This window comes from Lynx canadensis, chromosome B2 (assembly GCF_007474595.2).
Source record: "Lynx canadensis isolate LIC74 chromosome B2, mLynCan4.pri.v2, whole genome shotgun sequence".
NCBI lineage: Eukaryota > Metazoa > Chordata > Mammalia > Carnivora > Felidae > Lynx > Lynx canadensis.
This window is the reverse complement of record NC_044307.1, coordinates 36518293-36543228: the sequence shown is the minus strand read 5'-3', so window position 1 is coordinate 36543228 and position 24936 is coordinate 36518293. Positions and strand designations below refer to the sequence as shown.

Below are 24936 nucleotides of genomic sequence, written 5' to 3'. Positions count from 1 at the left end.
GTGTCTTTATTTGTTGATATCTCCAGCAGAATACCCAATATGATGAAGGCACAACACCTGGCTCAAGAAATATCTGTTGAATTAATAAACAGTCAAGAGAACCCAACTTTTTCAGCCTGTTCACCCCCTTTCCAGACCAACCCAGTGGGGAAGTAGAACCGGGTAAATCAGTGCTCCTTACACGCACTCAGAGTGGGAAGACCATGTGTTTTCCAAGCCGGTGTTAAAACCAAACTACTTTTGATCCATTGGAACATCAGCTCAAAAAAATTAAACAAAACTCCCCTGTTCCAATATTAGTGTGGACAAAGGGAGCTTGGGACAGCTTAGGTGACCCTCACCTGAGAAGCACTGGCATCCAGATAACAGGCCGCTGACACAGCTCACAAGCATTTGGAGTTTGGGCTGGGAGCAATCTCAGGGGAGGCGGGGCACATCTGCTTGTTGTGCAAATGTGAATTTGGAGCCCAGGGATGGAAAGCCGCAGGGTGAGGCATGACACGCTTGTGGAAAGGTGGCCAGACAGGGGAAGGGACTTCTCTCTCTTTTGTGTCCCCACCCCCACCATTCCAGGACTGGTGTTTTCAATAATTAATTGTTAAGCCGGTCAGCAAATGTCTCTTTGGCTCAGTCTTCACATCTGTGAAATGGAGGCCACATGTCTTACCTCACAGGCATGTTTTAAGGACCAAATAGGGTAGTGGGTGTGGAATTCCTTGGAAAGGTCAAATGTGAGGGTACCCTTGGTGGTTGTAAAATAATTTACAAGAGGACCCATATAAATTGGACTTTCAAAAGTGATCATGTTTCCCCGTCTCACAATCCAGCCCCATCAGGTTTTATGTGCCAATTCATATGACAAGCATTTATTGAGCACCCACTAAGTGCCTGGCACTATGCCAGCTGCGAGGGATACTGTGGTGCCCCCTTTAGTCAGTCCCTTACACAGAGCCAGAGTGAGCCTGCTAAATTCAAGTCAGATCCTCTCCCTCTTCTGATCAAAACCCTGCCAGAGCTCCCATCTCCTGGGAATAACACCCAACCTCCTGCAATGGCCCTAAGGCCCAAAAGACCTGTCCCCTTAACCTCTCCGATGTCAGCTCCTACTACTCTCCGGTCACCTATTCAACTGCAGCCAAATCCTCTTTCACCACTGCGGGGCCTTTACACCTGCAATGCTCTTCCCCCAGATATTGGCACAGGTTGACCCCCCGTCTTCTTCAAGACCATGACTCCAGTGTCAGCGGAATCTTGTCCAGATACCCTCTCTCACATCCTGGCCCTCCCACTGCCCCCTCCTCTTCCTAGCTGTAGTATTTCCTTACTATCTAAATACGATTTCGTTTCCTTATTTATATAGTCTTTTGCCTGTCTCTTCACCAGAAAATAACCTCCCTGAGGGCAGGCTCTGGTCTGTTCATTCACATTGAATCTGCAGTGCCTGGAGCAGTGCCTGGCACAGAGACGGAGATACTGGTTAAGTGAATGAATGGTGAACAGACAGGCTCCCAGAGCAGAGGATCTGCCAATGAGGAGGGAGGGGAGGGGCTACAGAACCTGGGTGTCGGAAGTCTCCTCCTCTCCAAGGGTGTCATTGCAGGACTGCATTGTCACTAGTCTTGAGAAGCACGTTTTAGAACGGGAGTTAACTGCTTACTAATTAGCAGCTGGAACCACTAATTGGCTATTTGTTAGAGCCTGAATTAATAAACTGGTCTTCCTGCGAGGTCATAACTCTGCTCATTCTTTACCCCTCCCAGTCAGCCTTCACCCCACCTGACCAGAAAGTGTCTTGCCCTGAGATTGGATCGATACCTGCCACTGTATGATTTTCAGAGACAATCTCCCTCGCAAAGGCGACAACACCATTTCCACAAAGACTTCCTCTCCCTCTCTCTTTCTCTCTCTCCTCCTTCTCCTCCTCCTTCTCTCTTCTCCCAGGCTCTAACTTGCCTAAGGCAGGAAGAGATGGGGGAGCTTTCTAGGAAGGAGCTCTCACAATAAAAGCCCTCAGCTGCCCTGCTTGGCCAAAGTCTGGGGTTCCTGGTTCCCTGGCCTGTCACACCCCCCCCCCCCCCCAATCAGCAGCTAGTTCCTGAAATCTCTTGGAGTCCAAGGACTGGGATTTCTCCGGGGCAGAAGAATAGGGTTTTCCTAGAGTATCTTGGGTGGAACTCAGGAGTTGACATCAGGTGCTACCCACGGAGCCTCCAGGCAGCCCAGCCTCAGTCGGGCTCAGGTCCAGTGGTCTAGAGCTCATATCCCCACCCCTCAACAGCCCATTTGGGGCCCAGTGAATTGTTCTCCGTGTGTGAGGAGAATAGGAAACATTTCTTGTGAAAACATTTACTAGGCACCTAAGCCCTTTTCAGTATAGAGCAGTGGGAAAGAGCAGTGTCGTGGAGCCCAGCTACCTAGGTCAAAGCCCGGTTTGGCCACTTAGCTGTGTGAGTCACTAAATCGTTCTATGTTATTCTATAAGAATAACAGCCCCATCTCACATAGTTGTTATGAAGATTAAATAGTTACCGACATGTAGGGCTTAGAATAGTTCCCGGCCCATGGTATCAGCTCTTATTCACTCCTGTTTCTCAACCACTCTGTGAGATAGGGATCCTACTCACTTTACAGCTGGGGAAACTGAGGCCTAGAGAGGTTAGGACTGGAATGTCGGGCTGATGGTTCTCAAGTCTAGTACTTTTTCCCTTCTCCGGGGTTGCCAGACAGAGGGCCGTGTCAGAGGCAGCAGACCAGGCACACTTGGGGGAGGAGATGGCCGAATCTACAGGCACACGCAAACAGGATGTCAAGGTATTTACACTGCATACAATTAGCTGCAGAGTATTCACAAGTGAATTAGCTACAGCAAATGTTCAATCCCAGCCTGGCTCCCCCACCCCCCACCCCTCCTCCTGGTCTCTCCCTGACCATGTGTCTTCTCTCTCCTTCAGGCCAGTGTGTGTTCAGGGAGGGCAAACTCAAATGCATGTCAGCTGAGTCAGTGGGGTTCCCTGCCCCTCAGTAATACATCCCAAGGCCAAAGAGGAGAAATCAACTGCTGTCTGGGGTTGGACCAGCTAATTGGAAAATAGGAAGGCAGTCTCCTATGACATGGATACAAGGTCATTTAATTCAGAATGGGCGAAGCCAAGGAGAGTGGGGAATCACCCTGAGAGCTTCCTGGAGGCGGTGAGGGTTTCTAGGGATTTTTGAACAATGGGAAGGAGATGACAATAAGATATTCATCATCACACCCTCCATCGATGCCACTTCCTTTTCAGACTTCCCGTGGAGCAGGAAATGGATTTTTCTCTTTGGGGTATTGGTTTGGGGTGGAGCGTAGAAAGGATGGCTGTACGGAGGGTATCCTAAGTCTGTGGTCTCTGGCCTTATGATGGGTATCACTCATCCATTCATTTAGCAAATCTCCAGCTGGCATCTGCCAGGTGCTCAGCACTAAACTGGATCCTCTTATTCAGCCTTGGATCCACAGGAAACGAAAGAGAAGGGGGTGGGGGGAGATGAAGAAGGAACAATCAGTTGGAGGGGGGCTGAAAAATATGATTCTTCAGATGTTTTCGGACTTCCGAGGATGGACCGAAAGGGAACTGAGGAGGTGCCAACTGATGGCACACCCCCAGTGGCGGCCTGGCATTTCTCCCAATACCTCCCACTGCTGCCCGGTCACGTTCTCCGGTGAGCAGTCCCTTGAGGGTCAGGGGAGGGGGGGGACCTAGCAGGAAACGACCTGGGGAAGGGGTGGGTTTTATTATTTTTTAAAATTCATGTTTTAATTTCCATATTGAAAAATTAAATCTTTTTGGTGTAAGTTCTTTGAGTTTTGGTAAACGCAGAGTCGGGTAACCACCATCACAGCCCAGATACTGAACAGTTCCGGGGAGCGGGGGAAGGAGGGTTAATAATCTCCCCGCTTGTTAGCTGCTGCGGTTGTCCGCGCTCCCACGGGCCGCCCTGATACAGTCCTTGCGCACAAGCCGAGATAAATAACGGCGACAGGTGGAGCAGGTGAGATTAGCAGGACCGGGGTAAGGGGACGCGATCGGAGGCGCAGCGGAGGCAGCCCTCCCGGCTTCCCAGCCGACGCCCCCTCCCTGCTGGCGTTTGGGAGGAGCGCTCTCCCCACCCCAGCTCTTGGGGGCGGGGTGAGGTAGCGGAGTTCCGGAGTGTCTGACGCCCGCAGCTGGAGGGGGCCCCGGGCTTGGCTGCCGGAAGAGAGTGCGCCCCTGGGGCGCTTGGGGGCGCTTGAGGTCCTAAGGAGAGGCAGGATGGGGAGAGACAGGGGCAAGCCGGGGAGAATGTGGGTGGCCTCGGGGAGCTCCGGCGGCGGGGTCCTGCGGACAAACCTGTTGGCAACCTGTAGGCCGAGGCAAGGGCTGGAGCTCTAAGCGTGCGCTCTCCGCCCCCGGCTCAGCCAGCTGCTCTGGCGGTGGCCCCCACGCCCTACGCAGGGAGAGGCCGAGGCTGCCTGGAAAGGGGCGGGGGCTCGGCCAGGGGCGGAGGGACTCCGGGGCCGCGCAGACAGCCCTGCAGACCGACAGCAGGCGGCCGGCTCGCGCGCCTGCAGGACCCCAAAAGACGCGGGCCCTTGGCCTTTCCCTCCGACCTCCGCTGTAGTTCCAACCACCAAAAGTGCAAAACATTTACAAAGTGTGCAGTGCCCCGCAGGCTTCGGTCCCCGGGGCGAACGGCCGTGCTTGCCCCGCGAGCGTACTGGAATCGGTGTACCCGGCTCGGCAGCCAGTCTGGGTGTGCAAGGGCGGGCGAAGAGCGAGCGTGAGAGCGTGCGAGCGCGCGGCTGCAGAGCCCGCGCCGAAACCCACGTCCCTCCGCCACTGTCCTCGGGATAGATGGATCCATTTCTGCTTTCTGACATTTTCCTGCCGGGGGGGTGGGGGGGCGGAGAGAGGGAAAGAAGGGGGAGGGGCAGAGAGAGAGAGAGAGAGAGAGAGAGAGAGAGAGAGAGAGAGAGAGAGGAGAAAGCAGGCAGTCTGCTTCCCCCAGCCCTGTTTTGTTTTCTCTAATTGGTCCTGGGGGAGGCGAGGAAATTGGACAGAGGCTGGGCCGGGCGAGCTGGGCTGCCTTTAATTGGCTCCTTTTTTTAACTGGAGGGGAATCAAACAGGAGAACGAGCGACAAAGGGTGGGAGAGCGAGAGACCGAACGAGGAGACGCGAGGAGGAGGGAGGAGGAAGGGAGGGAGGGAGGGAGGCGGGGGGAGCGCGGAATGAAAAGCTCCGAGGGGGGAAAAAGCAGCACAGCGAAGCTCAAGTTGCCGAGCGAGCGGAGCGCTCCCGCGGCCCCGAGCCCAGCGGCCGCCGCGCCCGGGAGCCCGGCCCGGCCCCGCCCGCTCGGGGCCCCCGCTGGCCGAGGCCGCCGGGCGGGGGCGGGGACGACCAACTTGGGGCGCGGCGCAGCCCCACTCTCCGGAGAGCATCGAGACCGGGAGCGCCACGGCCGCGGCCAGACGGCGGGAGCGAAGCGCGACGAGCGGAGGCGGCGAGCGGCGCCCGCGCCGCAGCCCCGGCCTCGCCGAGAGCGCGAATATTTTTCAAACGACTCAAACTTTCCTCCTTTCCCCGCTTTCCCGGGTCTCTCTTGGCTGGAATTGCTCTCCTGATTCCCGCGGGGCGCCGGGGCGCGATTCCTCCCCGGGGCTCCTCGGTGGCTCGGGTAACTTCGCGGACCTGGGGACCCGTGGATCTCGCCCCTTGGCCGAGCCCAGCCAGCGCTTCTCCCCCGCTCAGGAGGGCCGGGGCCGGGGCTCCTTCGCCTTTGGGAGGGCGCCCAATCCGGCCCCCTTGGGTCGGGCTGCTGAGACCCCAGGACCCGCCGCAGGACTGGAGACAGCGGATTAACCCGAGCGAAGCCCGGGCCTTCCAGCCCCCACTCCGCGGAGGGGCGTCCCCTGGGCGGGGAAAAAGACAAGTTTGTCAGTCGTCGGTGGCCTGTTGGATCGAAGAGCCCCTGCCGCCGCAGAGGGGTCCCTGGCGCCCAGCACACGGAGCACACAGCCCTGGGGACCCGGGGCAGGTCGGCGGCCGGGCTCCTCGGGCCGGGGCGCTGGCTGCTGCGCCGGGCGCGCCAAGGCACCCGGGGCCGGGCCAGCGCCCCCTGCGTCCCCACGCGGGCAGCGGCCCCGCCGGAGGAGAAACCCGGGTCGCCGCCGCAGCCACCGCCGCCTCCTCAGTCTCCTGGTCTCCGTCGCCGCCCCCTCTGTCGCCTCTCGGGGAAAGGGGGGACGCAGGGGGCTTCGCGGGGCCCCGGCGGATGCGCCCCCCGCCACCTCTCGGGCTGCGCCGCCTCGCGGGGATGAAGCACCGGCCGTGAAGATGGAGGTGACCTGCCTTCTACTTCTGGCGCTGATCCCCTTCCACTGCCGGGGACAAGGAGTCTACGGTAAGATCCCGCGTCCCGCTCCACGCTGGCTTAGCACCGCGCGGAAACTTTGCAAGAGGCGCAAAGTGCGCGCTGCCGGGGTTTGGTGGGGACCCCGGCTCGGACTCTGGAGTGGATGCCCGGGTCCCCGCCCTTTTCAGGGCGCGAGGAGATCGAGCTCGCCGTTTCAGAGCACGGAGACGGGTCGTAGGGTCTGGCGTGAAGCCGGGGATGCCAGGGGGAGGCACACACTTCCTCAAACCTTGCCGGGGGCCGGAGTGACTCGAAACCCTTGAGAGCACCCAGTGGGCTCGGGAGATCCCGACTGACCCCAAACCCGAGCCTGGGGCAGTGACTTGCACGGAAACCTAGTCCTACCCTGGCTCGGCCTCCGGAGTACAAGCCGAGCGATGCACGATCCGGAGTTGCGCGCGGCTTGCGGGTGAGCTGGCTGCCAGCACGGCGGCGGGGCGGCGGGCTCGCCTTCCCCGCTCTCGCTGCGGCTTCGCTTCTTTTACTCGCTTCTTGACTGCCAGAGCGGGTGCCAGCATCCCCTGGATTGGGCACCTAAAACCCCGGCATCCGTTTTCGGATCTAGCCTGAGCCAGTTCTTCCCATCCCCGGTTCCCAGCTACAAAACCCCAGCCCCACCTTCTTTCTCCCTGAGCGCATACACGGACGCATTCAGCCACCGTCCCCAGGAAACGCAAACACGGCACGCACCCATCGGGCTACGTGTTCAAACTCTGCCTCCTGCCACGCAGCTTTGCTCCTGCGTCCCTACGCCTCGCCTTCCGGCGCTAAGGGGGCTCTGGCTGGTTACCCCTTCTCCTGTCTCTCCCGTGGGTGTTCCTGGGGAGAGGTCCTGAGAGCAGGCATCAATGTCCAGGATCACCCCAGGGCTCACCACTCTCAGGGACCCTCCTTCTGAGTTCTAGTAGGCTTCAGTGCCCTGACCTTACAGTCTCAGGGCCTAGTGGCCCTTACTCTGCCTTCTGACTGCAGGATGGTCTGCACAGATCACTTTTTAATATTGTATAGGTGGGGTGGGAGGGTTCCCCGTCCCTCTATCCTGAGTCCAGGGCCTAATTATTCATCTTCAGATCAGGGGAGAGTTTGACCTGTTCTGTTGGTGTGGAGGCAGAGACATTGTCCCCCCAGCCGCCAGCCTGGGGCGCAGATGTTAAATGCTTCCTTCTGGGGGTGGCTGGCGTTGCCTCCTGGTACCTCGCGAGAGGCAGGGGTGTCCTGAGGGGTGTCTGGGAGGTGACATGCTCCTGGCTCTACACAGCTAGCTGGCTTGGGCATAATTCCCTGGGGAGGCCGGCCCAGGCATCTGGCCAAACTCTGCTCTTAATTAGTTTGTGTGTCTCTTACTGCCTGGCCCTTCACATAGGCCAGAAGAGGAAAAAAGAAGGAAGAATGTAGCAGGGACCTAGAGAGGCTGGGTTGTGGGGAGGAGGCCACTGAGCTAGCCCCAGAGGCCTCCCCGGGGGCAGAGGAAGACACCAGAGGTCTGGGGTGTGTGTGTGGGGGGTTCTTTTTCTTCGTTGTCCCCAAGGTTTTCTTGTAGCTTCACTGCCTCCTTAAGAGGTGGCCTAAGGATGGATGTCACTGAGGTCTTTACCTCCTCACCACACCCCAGGGGCTCTGAGGGTGACAGAGAACCCTCACTGTTCCCTACTGTCCTCTACTCTGCCCCTCCCCCCTAAGTGTCCTTGGGCAGATCTGGCGAACTATCTCCTGGTCATCCCTCTCCTTGGTCCCCTCCAGCTTTTCCAGACTTCTCCAGGGCTGCACAGGGCCCATGTTGGGGAAGCCCCTCTGAGCCTAGCCTGGAAACCCCAGCAATAAGGGCAGGGTTGGGGTCGGGTGGGGGCTATGGAAGCAGTGTCTGTAGACCCTGATTTCAGAGTCCTAGGGGACCAGGATTTAGCCATTGGCTTATCTGCCTCTCGTTTTCTGTATTTTCTCCTCCCTCATGTGCCTGGATCTCACTTTTTGTTGCTCTCCACTTAGAGCAAACCAAGGTGCGCTGGGTGTACTGGGGCCAACCCCAGGGCTCTAGGGTGAGAGTCTTTGCATCTTCCCTTTGAGGTGTTGGCTCCAGGGCAGGCTGGGGCCTCAGGGAAATTGCAGAGTGAAGCATTTTTATTGGGATAGATGGGGAAGAGGTTAAGATCTAGTATGAGAAGGAGGATGGCAAGAGGCTGCTGAATTCTTTGTGATGCTAGAAGCTTTGGCCAGAGACAGCAGAAGGGGGAACTATGGTACTACCGTAGTTCTTCTGCCCACCCCCCCACCCTGGTTTCCCTCTCTGCCTAAAGCAGATGAAGCAGCGTGAGAAAGAGTAGAGTGTAGGGGTGAGAGATGGCCACTTGTGTCCATCATTGTATCCTGGCATCCAACATGGTGCCGGGCACACAGCAGGAGCTTGGCAAATGTTTGCTGCAGGAATGAAGGGCCATGGTTGCGGGTGGCGGGGCGTGGGGGGAGGTTGAGGAAATGCTTTTTGAAATTCTTTCTCCCCAAGAAGTCTGTCTAGGATGTTTTCCAGCAGGGTAGTGGGGCACACCCTGAGGGTCTCTGCTTTAGGGAGAGTCACAGAGTCCTAGACTGGCAGCTGTAGGAGACCTCAGGGAGGAGGAGAGCGAAGAGGCTGAAAGCCCAGTGCTGCCTTGGCAGTGAGGAGAGGCCGGTTTTAGTCAAGGCACAAAAGAAAACAGTGTGTCCTGCGGAGGGAACCCGGCCCCTTCCCCTCTGCCTAGCCCTGCGTGGCTGAGGGAGGGGTAGATTAACATAGAAGCTGAATCGAGAGGGCAGAAGAGCAGGAGGGCAAAGCCGGCAGGATCTGTCTAGCTTGGGCTGTGGGTCTCTGTTGAGGCTGGTAGGGGGCAAGTGTCCAGAGCCTATTGGCTGCTTCCGTCTGAGGGTCCTGTTGCCGGGCTCTGAGGTCTGCTGTCTGCAGCAGGGCTGGGGAGGCGCTCTCAGTCTGGCCAGGTGGTTTCGCTCCTTCTTTGGGACACAGATGCTACGGCAGCCCAGTGCTGGACCAGATGGTCCATTTGGAGCTGATCCCCTCTTCCCTCCCTGCCTCCCAATCTCCTGGCCCAGTTTGTTGTGCTCCGTGGTGGATTCTGCAGTCTGTTTGCTGGCCGGCCAGGGGGGTGGGCTGGCCCCAGAGGCCTACTCCTGGGCAAAGGCAGGAGCCAGATGATGGAGGAAGGGCATCCCGTGTGTGGAAAGCATCAGAAAACACCCGCTCCTCCATCCTGGCTGCCGCTTCTCCCCGTAGCTGCCGGACGCCCGGCCAGGGCAGGTCAGTGGGATTCCACTCCCTTACAAAAACACAGCAAACCTCTGGATTATTTAATATGCAGGAGTAGGAATTGACATTATCCTTAAGACAGGTTGTTTGCAACTTACTGGTGGAAGTCAAAATATTTCACCAAAGGTGTCATCAGAAACTACTATCCTATGCTAATTTTTGTGGGAACATGAAGACAGATGTTGAATAATTTGACAAGAGCAACATAGCTTACAGAATTATCACCAAGTCAGGTTTTTTTTTCCCTCCTCTGAGGGGTGCAGAGAAAGAATGTCAGGACGTGTGTCTCCCAGTGCCATCTTCTGGGTGTTGATCCTGGCTGTGGGCACTCTTGGGATTTCTCCCTAGAGTTTCTACCACAAGTCTTGAGTCTGGCTGTCCAGATCTAACCCTGCCCCTGGAGAAGGCATGCCATCAGAAAACTGGTCCCCTAGGGCTAATGGAAGGCTCTGGGGGTTTCTAAATGTCCTCAAGAAGGTTCCAACCTCTGTTCCTTCTTCCTTCCCAGTTGTGGAAACTGCATGAGAGAGAGACGGAGCCTTGTGCCCACAAGTCAGGCTGGTTTCTTTGCCTTGCCAGCATTGTCTTCCCACCCCCCTCCACCTTTCCCTGCTGAAGTTGATGTTGGCCCCTGAGCCAGCCTGAGGACTCCCCAAGTCCAGTAGCGAGCCTGGAGAGCCCCACTTAGGGTCAAGATCTGCATGGTGCCCCATCCTACACTGCAGGCAGGGAATCGGTGTTTCGTGGGTGGTGGTGGGGCCCTGGTGAGGGGGTGGTTAGAGAGGATTTTATTAGCCAGGAAAGCACCCTTGAGGGAGTGTGCTGGGGACATGCCAGGGGCCCACTTGTAATTGGCCAGGCTTGGCTGTGAGTTGCTGGGGCCGGGCGGCAAAGCTTCCTTTAGAGCCTGGTATTAGCTCTGCTTTGCTAGAACAGGGAGGAACGGGGCGGGGGGGGGGGCAGCTGTTGGCGGGGGGGAGGGTGGGGGGGAGTGCTCCGGAGGGAGAATGGAAGGAGCTAATCACGACCGCCAAGGCCCGGCAAATGAACGATGCAGGAAATCAATACCTGGGGGCGGGGGTGGAAATCCGGGCAGTGGTAGCAGCCCCAGCGTCTCTAGCTGCCCAGGAGGCACGGGTGGGCCTGGGAGTAGTGAGACAGGCTGAAGTGTGAAGGACCCCTCTCTGCCACCTTCTCCCTTCCTCCTTCCTCATCACTTCTCTGCCTTTCTTCTCCCCCACTCTTGTCTTCCATCTCCATGTTGGGTCAGGCAGTGCTGCACCCCACAAAGGCAAGGGGCCTGGGAGAGAGGACCTTGGGCCTCTCAGTCCTGGCAGGACATTGCCCTGCCCCCTACCTGCTGCTGGACACCTGAGCCTGACCAGGCCCCAGGTGCAGGGAGCTGCGTAGCTGCCCAAGGACTGTACCTGATGCTGCTGGCACTGCCACTCCAGATGTGGCCAGCAGGGGGAGGGCTTGGCCACCACATTGCCTTTTCTGGGCTCCCTGGGCCTCAAGCCTCCCGGTGGGATGAGTTATTCCAGTTCCTCAGCCCGGGGTCTACGGGAGCTCCTTAAGGCCTTCTGATGCTCCAGGCCACCTCCACCTCCCACATACCCAACCCCCTGTCCCAGGGCATTTGCCTGTGGCCAAAGCCACACTTGCTGCGCCCCATGCCGCAAGAGAGCTCGGCAGTAGGACTCAGCTCTGTGGGATCCTGCCCAGGTGGGGCGGTGTGCAGAGCTGGGACTGTATCCGTCACAGCGCTGCCTCTTTGTGAACCTGGGGTGTGGCCCCTGTTCTTCATCTTCCTCCCCTTCTCAGAACACTCTGCTTTGCAGGCACACAATCTGCCCATGGCAGGAACTAGGTATTAAGGGACCCTACTGCATTTGAATGCCGATACAGGAGTCGAGACCAATGCTTAATAGCAGAGGAATCTTTTTTAAACAATGGAATTGTTACCCCCACCCCCACCCCCGCAGTCAATGAGTAACACGTGCTCTTTGCAAAACAATCAGAGAATACAAAAAATTATAAGGAAGAAAGTAAAGCTCACTTGATATCCCACCCTGCATTTGGTGATGGTTCTTTCAGGTGTCCCTTTATGCAAAGAAGAATGACTCTTTTCGAGAGAATCATTGGTTATTACAACAATCCCTCATAGGGAGTAAGTGTCATGTGCCTTTACCCAGTGCTCGTATGCCTCTGATTCCCGTAAGGTTCTGAGAGGTTAGCATAGCATGTCCTATTGTCCGCATTTAAGAGAAGAGGAGACAGACACTTAAGTGACCTGCTCAAGGTTACACAGCTGGTAAGAAGTGGCCACGAGGCTCCATCGCTGGGGACCTTCTGATTTGGAGGTAGGAAAGATGGGGTTTCCTCCCTCAAGGAGAAGGGGAGAGGAGTTACACACAAGATGGTTCCTGAAGATCTTGGTAAATGCCATGTGGCAAGGGCAGATAAAGGACTGAGGGAATTCAAAGGGTTAGGAAGTTACTTCCAAGGTCTTGTGAAGGGGGCGTTTCAACTGGCTCGATGAATAGAAGTAAGGGCTGAGGAGAACATCACAGATGGAGGGCTCACTGTGGCAAAGGCATGGAGGGTAAAGAACCTGGTCTGTGCAGGGAGTAATGAGTTGTTCCGTCGGGCTGGAACATCGGTTGAAAAAGAATGGGCACTTAGAGTTGGCACAGCAAAGGAACAATCATAACAATGGCTAATGTTTACTGCCTGGGCTGAGATCACAAACGTGCACTCACTACAAACATGCGGTCACTACAACCCTTGGAGTGAGTCATTTTCAGCCATTTTACCAAAAAAGTGAGGGCTCAGAAAGATGAAGTCACCTGTCCAAGTGCTGGAGCTGGGCTCAAACCCATATCGGATTTCGGAGCCTGTGTTTGGGTGTAGGAGGCTGGAATTCTGGGTCTGGGAGAAGCTGTCAGGAAGGTCCTGAGCAGAGAAATGGGTTGATGTCAGCCATATTTCAGACTGCTGTGCAGCTGTGTGTTTTGAAGAGGGTATATACGGTCAGGAGGAGGGAGACTGGTTGGGAGATTCCGCGGTTGTCTGGGGAATTCATAGGGAGAACTCCATCCAGGGTGGTGGCTGTGAGAATGGACAGGAGGTCTCAGGTACAAGAACCACAGGGAGTAAAGGCTCTGTATGGAACACGAGATATCTGGCGAGAGAAATAAGCTCTTACTCTCTTAGAGTTTGCATTCACGCTGAGGGGAGACAGACAGTAAACAGTAAACAAGTATAAAATGCATCCTATGGTGATGGGTTCGATGAAAAAGGGGAGAGGAGCTAAAGGGACAAGGAGGGGTAGACTGTGGTTCAAGTTCACATACAGTGGCTGGGAGGCTTCCTTGTATAGGTGCCGCCAGGACAGAGAGCTGAAGATGCAGAGGGAGGAAGCCCAGTGGATATCTGCAGGAAGTATATTCCAGGCAGGAGATTAACCAGTGCAAAGGCCCTGGAGTAGGAGCCTGCCTGGCCTGTTTAGCAACAACGAGGAGTCCAGTATGGCTGGAGCAAAGTGAGCGATGCGGGGGCCGGGGGGAGGAGGTGGCGCGAGAGAGTTAGTGGGGCCTGGTTGTTTGCAGTCTTGAAGGCTATGTAAGGATGTTGGCTTGTATTCTGAGAGGCGTGGGGGAGCCATGGGAGGCTTTTGAGCAAGAGAGAGACATGAGTTGACGCCTTTTTAATAGAATCCCTCTCGCTGCCATGTGGAGAATAGACTGTAGGGGGTTGGGCGTGGGGGAAGGGGTCCGGTTAGAGATTGTCGGAAAACGCAAGAAATGAGACTGTACAATCATTAGGGTCCAAAAGGGCTTCAGGAAGAGCACAGGCAAGAGCTGGGGCTGAAAATGGCTCTGAGGTTTGGCACACAACGGCAGAGCAAAGGCCACAGAAGTCAGGCAGGTTTAGGACAACGGCGTGACGTAGTTAAGAGCTTGGAATTCGGGGTAAGAAACCAGGGCCGAACCCCAGCTCTGCCCGGCACCGACCACGAGAGCCTGGAAGGTTACATCAGCTTTCTCAGGCATGGCTTTTCCATTTGTCGGAATGTTTACTGCCGACAGTAGTAAACTGCGGTGGGTAGTCGAGCCCACCGCACGGGTTTGTGATAAGCACGCCATGAGACCGTGCTGGGGAGCCCTGGGCACTGCGCTCGGCACTCAGCCAGGCCTCAACACATCGCTTTATTCTAATGACGACGCCTGTGCAGTTTTGAACTTTGTGGGATTCTGGTGTGGGATGTGTGGGAGCCCTGGTGGTGGGGTAAGTGCACACGAGTGTTCATGCTCAGGAGAGAGAGCATTCTGAAAGAGGCAGATGTGCACACGTGCACAGAACAATGTGGGTTGAAATCATGAGTGGACTGAAATTGCCAGGGAAGAGAGAGTAGAGTGAGGGGCACTGGGCTGAGGCCAGCACCCTGGGGGTGGAGGGAGTGAGAGGAGACAGAGTAGAAGGCATCAGGGAGGAAGAAGGAGACCTAAGAGGGGACAGGGATCAGAAAGCCAGGAGAAGGGCCGGGGTCTGTGGGAGGAAGGGCCATCTAAGGTGGAGGAGGAGACAGAGTAAGGGCCATCTGGAGACTAGGAGGTTGGCAGAGAGGCAGCAGGGCTCCTCGAGATCCTCTGGGGACTTGGGGAAACCTCAGATGCTGATTCAGTGGGTCTGGGGCTAGGCTGAGATTCTGCATTTGTAACGAACTCCTCGGGGTGATGCCCATGCTGCTGGTCCAGTCGCTCTTTGGATAGCAAGGGCAACCAGGAAGGAGGTTAGGCTCAAGCGGCAGACTTGGGATGGAGGGCCAAGTAGGTGGCTTGCTGCCTGTGAGGGGCTGTGGCCCAGTAGCCTCACCTCCGAGCCTCGGTTTCCCCATCTGGAAGGCCGGTTTAGGCATGCCCGCCTCTTAGGATTCCAGAGAAGCCCGACAGTGATAATGCTTTGCAAGCTCTCAGGCGAACTCTGGGGACTCTGTTTCGCGAGAGCAGAGGGGGTGGCAGGCAGATGGTAGGGAGCCCCGGGTGTGGGTGGCCTGTTGAAGCAGGAGGTGCGGGCTGCGCTTTTGAGAAACGTGGCGGGCCAGGGAGGGCCTGAACGGCAATTCCTGCTCCCCTTGCCTGGCCTTCCGCCTGTGGGAAGCTGGGCTGCAGGGGTGGGCGATCTGGGTCAGTGGGTGGTGACCTGGGCAGGCACGAGGACGCTGCTTGGCCAGGTTTGGAGATTCCACCCCGCGCTCTTCTGGGTTCCTTTCCAGTCCAAGAAACTCTGCTGAAATAGACTTTGATTCTCTGGAGGGCTGGAAGCTGCGTGGAGAAGTGGTTCTCAACCCCAGGGGCATGGCAGAACCACCTGGAGAGCTTTTTCAACGACAGATGCCCGGCTCCACCCCAGACCTCCTGAATCAGAAACTCTGCAGGTGGCATCAAGGCAGCTGTGGTTGTAAGAGCTCTCCATTCGATTCTCGGGCACAGCTGGTGCAGACAGCGCATCCGAATGAGTCAGGCCCAAACAGATGTCTTCTTCCCCTGGGCTTTCTGAGGGCATTTCTGGGTTTTCTAGGTCACCACCCAAGCTTTGTTTCAGCCAAGCTCTGGACCCTGGGGTTTAAAAAAAAAAAAACCCTATGCTTATTATTCTGTAAATTAGGAGCAGGGAAGCTTTCTAGTTTAAGAGTTCTAACTGGCAAGTGCAGGTCATGATCTTTGGGAGACTGGCCCCTCCCTCTGCTTCTGACCACGGGATTTCCAGTCCGGAACCTAGAGAGCCTGAAAGAAACTGCCCCAGAAATGCTGTTTTCATTGATTTTCAGTAGGTAAATTCTGTTACCATGTTGAAACGTTGCCCTTTTGTTTATTCTTTTCTCTTTTTGGTTTAGAGAAAAATGAAAATTTCAGAGCTGGACCACATCACAGCAATTCAGTGTAAACCAAGCAAATATTTAATGAATATCTATCTGCCGAGTGTCTGGAAGGGTAGTGGGTGCCGTGGCTGCAGGGGTGAAGGACACCTGCCCCCGGGGAGCTCACAGTGGAGCAGGAGAGTGCAGTCCTTTCCAAAGCCCTCATTTTGGAGAAGCTTGAGTGATTTGCCCAAGGCTGTAGGGTTAGCAGGTAGTGGAGTAAGGATTTGCACTCAAGCCTGCCCAGTGCAAAGTCTAGGGTCTGCCTGCTGCCCCACATGTGAGGTTCCTGAAGGAAGTATCTGGCCATTTTTTGTTCCCCAGCCTGTGTTGTGGAGGATGGGTTGGCTGAGGACCCTCAGTCTTATATCAGATAGACATCACATTCTGTTGCTAGAAACAAAGACTTGACTACAGAGCCGCCAACAAATTAAAGCTGATTTTCTTAAGTCGAGAGGTAGACTATCCATGACTGCTATGGTGACTTCCTGGTCAATGGAGATCCATTCTCTTTCCATCTTACTGCTCTGCTCTCTTTACAATGGTGCTTCTCAAACTCTGCCACGTGTTAGAATTACCAGGTTGGGTGCTTAAAAATCCTGATGCCTAGGTCATACCTCATACCAGTTAAATCAGAACGTCTGGGAGTAGGAACCAGGCATCAGTGTGTGTGTATGCGCACGCGCGTGCGCGCGCGCGCACAGACACACACACACACACACACACACACACACACATATATGTTCAGCATAAAGAACTCCAGCCTTAGAGCATTTTGCTTCCAAGTCGCCAAAGGGCTGCTGGGGCTCAGCCATCGTGACACATTCCAGGCAGGAGGAAAGGAGGAACATTTAAAAGGGTGGACCTGCCAGCTGAGTCAGCTTCTATTAAAGAGCTTTTCCAGAAGCCCCCTCCCGATGACTTCTGCTTGCATCCCATTGGCTATTCTTAGCTGCAAGGGACGCTGAGACATGTAGTCTTTTAGATGGGCACATTGTCACCTAGGAAAATATCAGGTTACGTTAGAAAGAAGTGGAGAATGGGTATTGGGTAGGTAATGAGTAGTCTTTACCACAAATCCCTACCTTGGGGCCAGTTGGCATTTCTTGAAATGAGAGAGGATTTAGATGGATGTCAGCGCTGCTCTCACCCCTCCCTGCCAGCCTAGCTCAGGGGCTCTGGCTGCTCTGAGGATGCCCAGAAGAGACATAGGGAGGAGAGACATAGGGAGGAGACTTGCTTAGGGTCACCCAGACATTCATGAGGGGTCTATTTTCCCATCTGCCAGTGCTCCTTTTTTTTTTAAGTTTATTTATTTATTTTGAGGAAGAGAGAGAGAGCGCGCGCACAAGCAAAGGAGGGGCAGATAGAGAGAGAGGGAAAGAGAGAGAATCCCAAGCAGGCTCCGTGCTGTCAGTGCAAAGCCTGACGCGGGGCTTGAACTCATGAATGGTGAGATTATGCCCTGAGCCGAAATCAAGTGTCAGATGCCTAAGTGACGGAGCCACCCGGGTGCCCTGTATCTTCCAGTGCTCTTGTTCCTTCCTCCCCACCCCGGCACCATTCACACTTGCCTGAGGTTGTTCATTTCTGCTGGCCGATACCCCTTTCCACTAGCAGGTAGCTCTTTTTGCTCACAGCCACCAGGAGGGCGCTGTGGATTTTTAGACCAGAAACTGAAGGTCCATACTAGAAGCCAGGGACTGGAGAGTGCTGTAGAGGTGATGATCTAGCTCATTTTCTCCCTCTCAGGCCCACACCCATCTGAGACCAGGCTACTCCATTTGCTGTTTGCTCAGTGTCTCTGGTCCTTGTTGCTGGAAACTTCTCATTGTCTGACCCTATTTTCCACTCACCTTAACATAATCTCTTATCAGAAAGATTCGGGAGCTGAGGCCTTTGAGCTGAACTTGAACATCTCTTTGGCCCTGAGACTTTCCTATGTGATTTCCCTATGTGATTCTTAAGGAACTTTTAATGAAGGCACCTTTTCCCATGTCTGAGAGGGACATCAGGAGGGTAGAGGTAGGGAGCTGGATTCTGGTGGCCCCATCTACCTGTGTTTGGTTCTGGCATTTCAGTAAAATGCAGAGGGACCTTGGGGGAGGTCACTTTAACTTCCGGTAAAGTACATAAGCCCACAAGGCAAGCTGGAGGTGGCAAGGCCTGGCTTTACTCTCCTTTCTGGAATAAGGCCACAGAGTAGACAGAGGAAAGGCCATGAGATGGGGTCTCAAGGTGTGGCAAGGAGTGAGCTCATCTGCCAGGCAGTTGCCTTAAGTAGTGACCCAGAAGCAGATCTTCGAGATTCAGTGCAAGAAGAAACAGACCAGTGAAGGTAAGTGGCTTGCCAAGGTCACACAGCAATTAGGTGTCAAAGCTGAAGTGAAAAGCCATGTCAAGGGACTCTACAGCTGAATCTTTCTCATTCTCCAGTATCACTTCGTAGGTTCAAGGAGAAGCCAGGACATGTCTACATGGTACTTACAAACTTTTTTGTGTTCACACCTTTATAATTCTCCCCTCACCCCTGTGAAGGCTATGTCTCATTCCCAGGCCTCATTGCATCTGGACTATAGGATCTGAGGCTCATTCTGGGTCCAGGGCTCCTGCTTAGATGTTAGAAGTCCTTAATGGAAATGTCAGGGAGGCCCCCCCCTTGTGGGTAGAGGAAGCAGTTGGCTTGGCAATGTGAACTGGAGTTTGCTGCCAGTCCCCACCAGGCCCAACATCTCTGTCACACTGCCTGAGTCTCACCTTAGAGTTATTGACAAGTTAGCCAGCAGAAGCATGGTCTATGTTACCAGAAGGTTGTTCTGGGAGTACCTGGCAGCCCTCAAGCCTTTCTCCAGTGGCCCAGGTTGGTTGATCAGATGAGTTGGATCTTGAAGTGTTGGTATTCATGCAAGGAAGTTTCCAAGGAAGTCATGGGTGGAGGTAGGGAAGCATGGTAGGTTATGTGATGTTGGTGGGTGTGATTGTTAAGCAGTATGAGGGTCCTGGGTTGTGGCCATGTGAGAGATTTATTTATTTATTTATTAAAAAAAATTTTTTTTTTCAACGTGTATTTATTTTTGGGACAGAGAGAGACAGAGCATGAACGGGGGAGGGGCAGAGAGAGAGGGAGACACAGAATCGGAAACAGGCTCCAGGCTCCGAGCCATCAGCCCAGAGCCTGACTCGGGGCTCGAACTCACGGACCACGAGATCGTGACCTGGCTGAAGTCGGACGCTTAACCGACTGCGCCACCCAGGCACCCCATGTGAGAGATTTAATAGTGGACACCATGATGATCAGGATTGGCTTGGGCTTAGTTTGGGCTCCCCAGAAGCAGATGCCGAGATAAGGAGCCAAGTGAGGTAGTTTATTTGGCAGGTGAGCTTGGAAAACTCTGTAGGGAAATGGAGATGTAAGACAGGGAAGCACAGGGAACCCATAAAAGGTGCACCGTCAAGCCAGTCACTACTGTGTCCCATTGGGGACCTCTGGGACACCATGTAAAACACTCTCCCACCATGGTGAAGGAGCCGGGGCATGTATACACCAACTCCTATCTGTGTTGGTTGAAGGCTGCTCCTGGGGGTATTAATTTCCTGGTACTTCTAGCCCAGTAGGCATGGAATGTAAGCTCTAGTGGCCAGAGATGGCCTCAGGCAGAGAGAAGCAGGTTCTGGCCAGTGTGCAATGAGGTGGTCAGGGGAGAGGATGTGGTGCAGAGAGGGGAGGCACCAACAGCTGTACGACATCCTGCCTAAGCCATCGGTCTTGCTTTTTCCGATCCAGCCTGTTTTGCTGAGCTCTTTGTTCTTAGGTCTTGTCTTCTAGATGCATGTATAAGCCCTGACTCCGGGATAAAAACTCTCCCTTGCGGCCGTCAGACCTGTGAGCTGCTCATTTACTTCCTAGGATTTTGTGACCAGAACCCCAGCACATCGATTTCCCCAAGACCTTCCTGATAGAGTCCAGGCTCTCCCTGATGGATTGAAGGGGGCCTTACACTTGGGGAGGGCAGGGTTGGGGGATCACTGAGGACAAACTCAGAGTCTACAGGTCTTTTGGGCATTGCCACGAGAGGCATGATCTTTAGCTACCCACCTGCTGAATTCAAAACTAAGAAAGAGGTGGGGACAGTCTCTGAGACTAGCTCTCCGCAGGCAGAATTCTGTGTGGGTGAAAAAGTAGATTGCTTTCTGTCCACCTCCTTCTCCAGGAACCAAACCTCCTCCCGTGGGCAGACTAGCCTGTACCCCTGAACATCCCTGGGTCTAATGGGTCCAGATCAGAGCACCTCCATCCTGTTGCGAATTTTTGTCTCTTCACTACCCACCTGAGATTAACTAATTAGTCAGATATTTACTGAGCATCCCCTATGTGTCAGACACTGTTCTCAGCTCTGAGGATACGGCAGAGAGCAAGACAAAGAGAAGATCTAGAATCACAGGCTTGTAGAGTCAGAGCCAGGAGGGATCTTAGGGCAAATCTGATCATTTGTCGGGAGAGAAACCTGAGGCCGAGAAGGAGCAAGAGAAGCCTTCATGCCACAGAGCAAATAGGGAGCCCAGCCTGGAATCATGGAAGGTCAAAGATAATGGGCTAAGAGGTCACCTTTCCCTAACTGCTCAGTTTTTAGAGGCAGAAACCAGTGGCCAGAGGCAAGAGTCACACCAAGCTAGTGGCATGGGTTTTGCCTGCCAGTGAACACAGCATTCTCTCCTGCATCCCTTCCAAGCCAGACTTGGGCTCTGATGTACTGAAGGGAGCGTGTGTGTGTGTGTGTGCATGCATTGTGCCTGTGCGGCTTTACATGGGCTAGGGCAGCCAGCAGGAGATATGAGTGGCTTTCCTGTGATCAAGACATCCCACCTCCTTCTGGGACATACAGTGAGCTCTCCCGTCCTGCCTCCTCTAGCTCTCCCATACAGCCATGGCCCCTGGCACTGCCTACTGCCACAGTGACCTCGGGCAATGCTGGGAGGGTTCAGTCCTGCAGGATGCCCTGATGTGCCCGAAGCATCAACATCCCTGACTGCCTCACTCCCTTTTTCTGGAGCTGAAGGAGCAGAGGCTGTGAGGCTGTCCAGGGCAGGGGTGGAATGCGTGCCTCCCAGTCTGCTCCCCCTCATTCTGTTGGAGCTGGGGCAGGTGTAAGGAGTGGCTCTAGAGAGCCAGGCTGAGAGGCAAAAGGGGAGGTAGTTCTGTGTGCTGGTAATCAGTGTGTGTGTGTGTGTGTGTGTAGGACCATTGGCATGAGATAAACTGCTCCCACTGGGTACCTTGATAGGAGCTAAAATACACCCCCCCCCCCGTTCTCTCTACCCTGTGCACGTGCACTTTACATGTATTTTTTGTGTAGCCGTAAATACACCAGGGCATACATGTGCTGAAAGTGATGGTGATGTACAGAAGAGCCTGCGTACAGGGGACCAGATGTGTACATGTGGGGAGACTGCTGACCTCTTTCGGGGGCCTTCTCTGGGTCTACCTTTATCCCTCTGCCTCTCCAGGCAGCCCTTGGCTCCCAGGCAGGGGGCAGGAGCAGGCATCCAGCACTCTGGGCCGCCAGCTCAGCGCTTATATCCAGCCTGGGTTATGGCTCACCTCCCCCCACCCCGCTTCTAGGAGACCTGAAGTGGGGGCCAGGGGCAGGCCGAGGCTGGCCTGGAGCTCCTGGCTAATTTTCCCCGGCCTCCATCGATCCAGCAGCTTCTCCTGAGTCTATTAGCAGTCGGCGAGTGAAAATATCCCCCATTGCGAGCCCTGACCTGAGACAGGGAGGAATCCATAGCAATTTGTTCAAACAGAGGAAAGCGTTTCCTTCTGATTTGTATTCCAATTTATTCTAGGCAGGAAGGGGGTCAGGGTGGGAGGGGTGAACCCTGGCTCACTAAGCGCTGGGCCCGGGCCCATCCCCCTCAGCCCCCCATGCCAGCCGGGGTGGCAGCTGGTGCTCCCCATGGTTCCTGGGGTGGGGGCTGAGGAGGGGAGGGTGGGCCCCAGCAGGGGGACGGGAAGAGAGGCCCGCCAGCCTTCCCAGCAGGCCCTGCTTGGCTGGAGAGCTCAGTTGTGGATTTGGTTTTCACAAAATACAAAGCCGCCTGCTCGGAGCCTCTCTCCCAGGCACTGGGGCCTGTGCCAGGCGTGCGCTCACCCGCTGCGCCCGTGCCAGGATGGGGGCTGGGCCGGGCCCATGGACAGTGGCCCCAGCTGGGCTGAGTGGCAGGAGGGTCTATTCTTCTCCCGAAGCCCCCCCCCCAGCCAGCCTTGCGGGAACAGAGCCGCTCAGGCTCTGAGGGGAGCTGAGACTTTGGAAAAGCTGCTGTGCAGGGCGGAGAGCCCCTCTCCACGGGAGTCCCAAGCGCATCTTCCTGGCGCAGTGCTCAGGCTTCGAACCTGGTCTGAGCGAACTGGGGCTCACTGCTGTCCTGCCCAGGAAGACTCTTTTGAGCACTTACGATAATGACAGCTCTGACTGACATTCATTAAGTGCCTACAGTTTGCCGGGCACTGGGCTAGTACTATTGAGTATCCAGTCCTTGCAGGTGCCAGGCCGCCTCGTGTGCCTCAGTTTCCCCCTCTTCCACATACTTCTGTCACCCCGCCCCCCCCATCTCTGCTCAGTCTCTCTCACTTCCTCCTGAGAATCACTTCTCCCTTCCACCTGAGGGTGGCCCTGGTGACAGGGTCTCAGTACTGACGCCTCTGCAGCCCCCTTTTCCAGAGGGACCCCATGAACAGGCTAGCTCCTTTTCTTCCAGGTAGCTTTCCTTTGGCCCCACCTCACCCTCACCGCCAGGACCCCGGCCTCTGCAGAGGTGGCACCGTGGCAACAGGAGACAAGGATTCTGGGAAGGGTCAGCCAAGTGGTCCTACAGCCACCCCCCTCCACTGCTTTCCTTCCTTCTTGGGTCAGTGCCCGCAGGGAGGGGAGTAACCAGAGACGTTCTTCGCACCCAGGTGTCAGCGACTCGCAGCTCTGAGGTCAGCTGTTGCACATGATTTGCCAGGCTCCATGACACCACCAAGGTCTAATTTCAGAAGCCAGCCACTAAATATACCAAAGCTGATGAATAATCATCTCTCTCAGGTGGGAGCATGCGGCCTCAAGGAGCAGAGGCTTCTGAGACAGATCTGGGTTCAGGTTCTGCCTCAGCCGCTCCCTGGCTGTGCGATCCCGGGCAGGTTGTGCTCTGTGCCTCATGTACAAGATGGCATTATAATAGCACCTTCCTGAGGGGGCGGTGGTGAAGAGGGAGTGGGAACGCATGGGAAGCCATTCTTTTTTTTTTTTTTTAATGTGTTTATTTATTTTTGAGAGGACGAGCACGAGCAGGGGAGGGGCAGAGAGAAGGGGAGACACAACCCCAAGCAGGCTTCGTGCCATCAGCGCAGAGCCCGATGCGGGGCTTGAACTCACGACCTGAGCCGAGATCAAGAGCCCGACCCTTAACCGACTGTACCACCCAGGCGCCCCTCGAAAGCCATTCTTTGCCAGTGTCTGGCGCAAGGGGAGTAAGTGACGGCGACCGTCCAGGGGAGGCCCTGCTAAGTGGGTGCTTCCAGTGCCTGGGCCTGGCTCAGGAAGCTAGTGAGTCACAGAGGCTGCCACCAGGGAAGTGGCATGTGAGGCTCTGTGTACAGGCATGTGACGCATTATCCGGAGAAAGAGGGAGCAAGACAGAGACCCTGTTCCAGGAGAAGGGGTGGCAGAATTCCAGCCCTCCTCCCATCTTCCTCTTGGAAGTTTATGGCAACAACGTTCCCTTTCAGCCACTTTGTAGGTGGGGAGACAGGTGTGTTTTGCACCCAGCCCTTTACTGCACCACTGCCTATTCCAGACCTCAGTTTCCTCCTGAGAGGCAGCCCCCCGCCCCCACCTCCTCAGCCCCTGGGTGCTTCCTAACAGCAATGACTTTTCCGTCTCTGGCTGTGGTTGAACTCTGGTCCAATTGGCCTCCCCCATCCCCAAATTCTTCACTTTTCTCCCCCGACCTACTGGGTTCCAAATCATTTACAAGTTGTTCAGAGGCTCAGCATTATAATCAGATCCTACGGTGCAAGCCACTTACGTGGTTTCTAAAATTTTAGCCAAAAAAAGGAGTGAAACCCTTCAGTAATGGAGAAAAAAACAATAATGAAAATACTTAACAGGGGGGCAGGTATTGCATTTCTTGATTTATAAATGTACTCAATGCTAAAGAAAATATGTTCCCAAACTTTATGCTTCCTGAATTGACTCTTGGAAAAAAGGAAAAGAAGATTGTTCATCCTTTTCAGGGATTTCACATGCTTTCCCTCCCAGGGGTGTTTGCCTTTTGAAAGGGACACAGAAAGAGAATAAATGAGTGACTGTTTAATATGCAAGGTGTCGATGAGTGTTATGAAGAACACAGCAGGGAAAGGGATTGAAAATGGTAAAAGTGGGGGCAGGCATGCTGTTTTAAATGGAGTGGTCAGGGAAGGCTTCTCTCTCTCGAAAGAGCTGTAGGAGGTAAGGGAGAGCGAGTTCTGGAAATCTGGGGAAGAGCAATCTGGCAGCAGGGGCTGCAAGTGCAAAGGCCCTGAGGTAGGAGTGGGCTTGGCCTGCTTTGAAGAACAGCAGAGAGAGCAGTGTGGCCACAACGTGGAGTGTAGTAGAACCTAAGGGAGCAGATGACAAGGTGGCATGGTAGCCTGTTGAAAAGGCATTGGCTTTGACTCCACATGAGATGGAAGTCATGGTAGGGAAGAGGAGAGGAAGCAGAGGAAGGATGGGACCTTAGTGTTGTAAAGGGATCCCTCTAGCTTCTTGCAGAGAACAGACTGAACCGGGCAAGGGAAGGAGAGCAGACCTATCAGGAGGCTGCTATGGTAATTGGGGCAGGAGGTGGTGATGGCTAAACTAGAGTGGTGTCTTAGGGGTCAGAGTTAGGATCAGTTTTTTGTTTTCAAATTCATTTTGAGAGAGAGACAGTGTGAGTGGGAGAGAGGCAGAGAGAGGGAGAGAGAGAGAGAGAGAGAGAGAATCGCAAGCAGGCTCCGAGGCAGGGCTAGAACTCATGGACCAACAGTGCAGAGACTGACACGGGGCTTGAACTCATGAAACCATGAGATCATGACCTGAGCCGAAACCAAGAGTCAGATGCTTAACGGACTGAGCCACCCAGCCGCCCCTTCGAGTTGGGAATCAGTTTTGAAGGTCAAGCTGAGAGGGCTTGTTGATGGATTGGGTGTGGGGTGTAGGAGAAGGAGAGAAGTCAGGGAGGACTGTTTCTCGCTGACAGCAAGGGACAGAGTGTTTTCACTAATGGGG

General features: G+C 54.9%; 1 protein-coding gene across 1 annotated transcript in view; it reads left to right on the top strand.

The window, feature by feature from the left end:
• Positions 1-6176: 6176 nt before the first annotated feature.
• The window catches only part of MDGA1 (MAM domain containing glycosylphosphatidylinositol anchor 1), a 60275-nt gene continuing 41515 nt past the window's right edge, over positions 6177-24936 (top strand). The window contains exon 1 of the mRNA XM_030315415.2: positions 6177-6416. Within this exon, the coding sequence (XP_030171275.1) occupies positions 6350-6416 (67 nt within the window). The 5' untranslated portion in view covers positions 6177-6349. The remainder of the gene's footprint in view (positions 6417-24936) is intronic.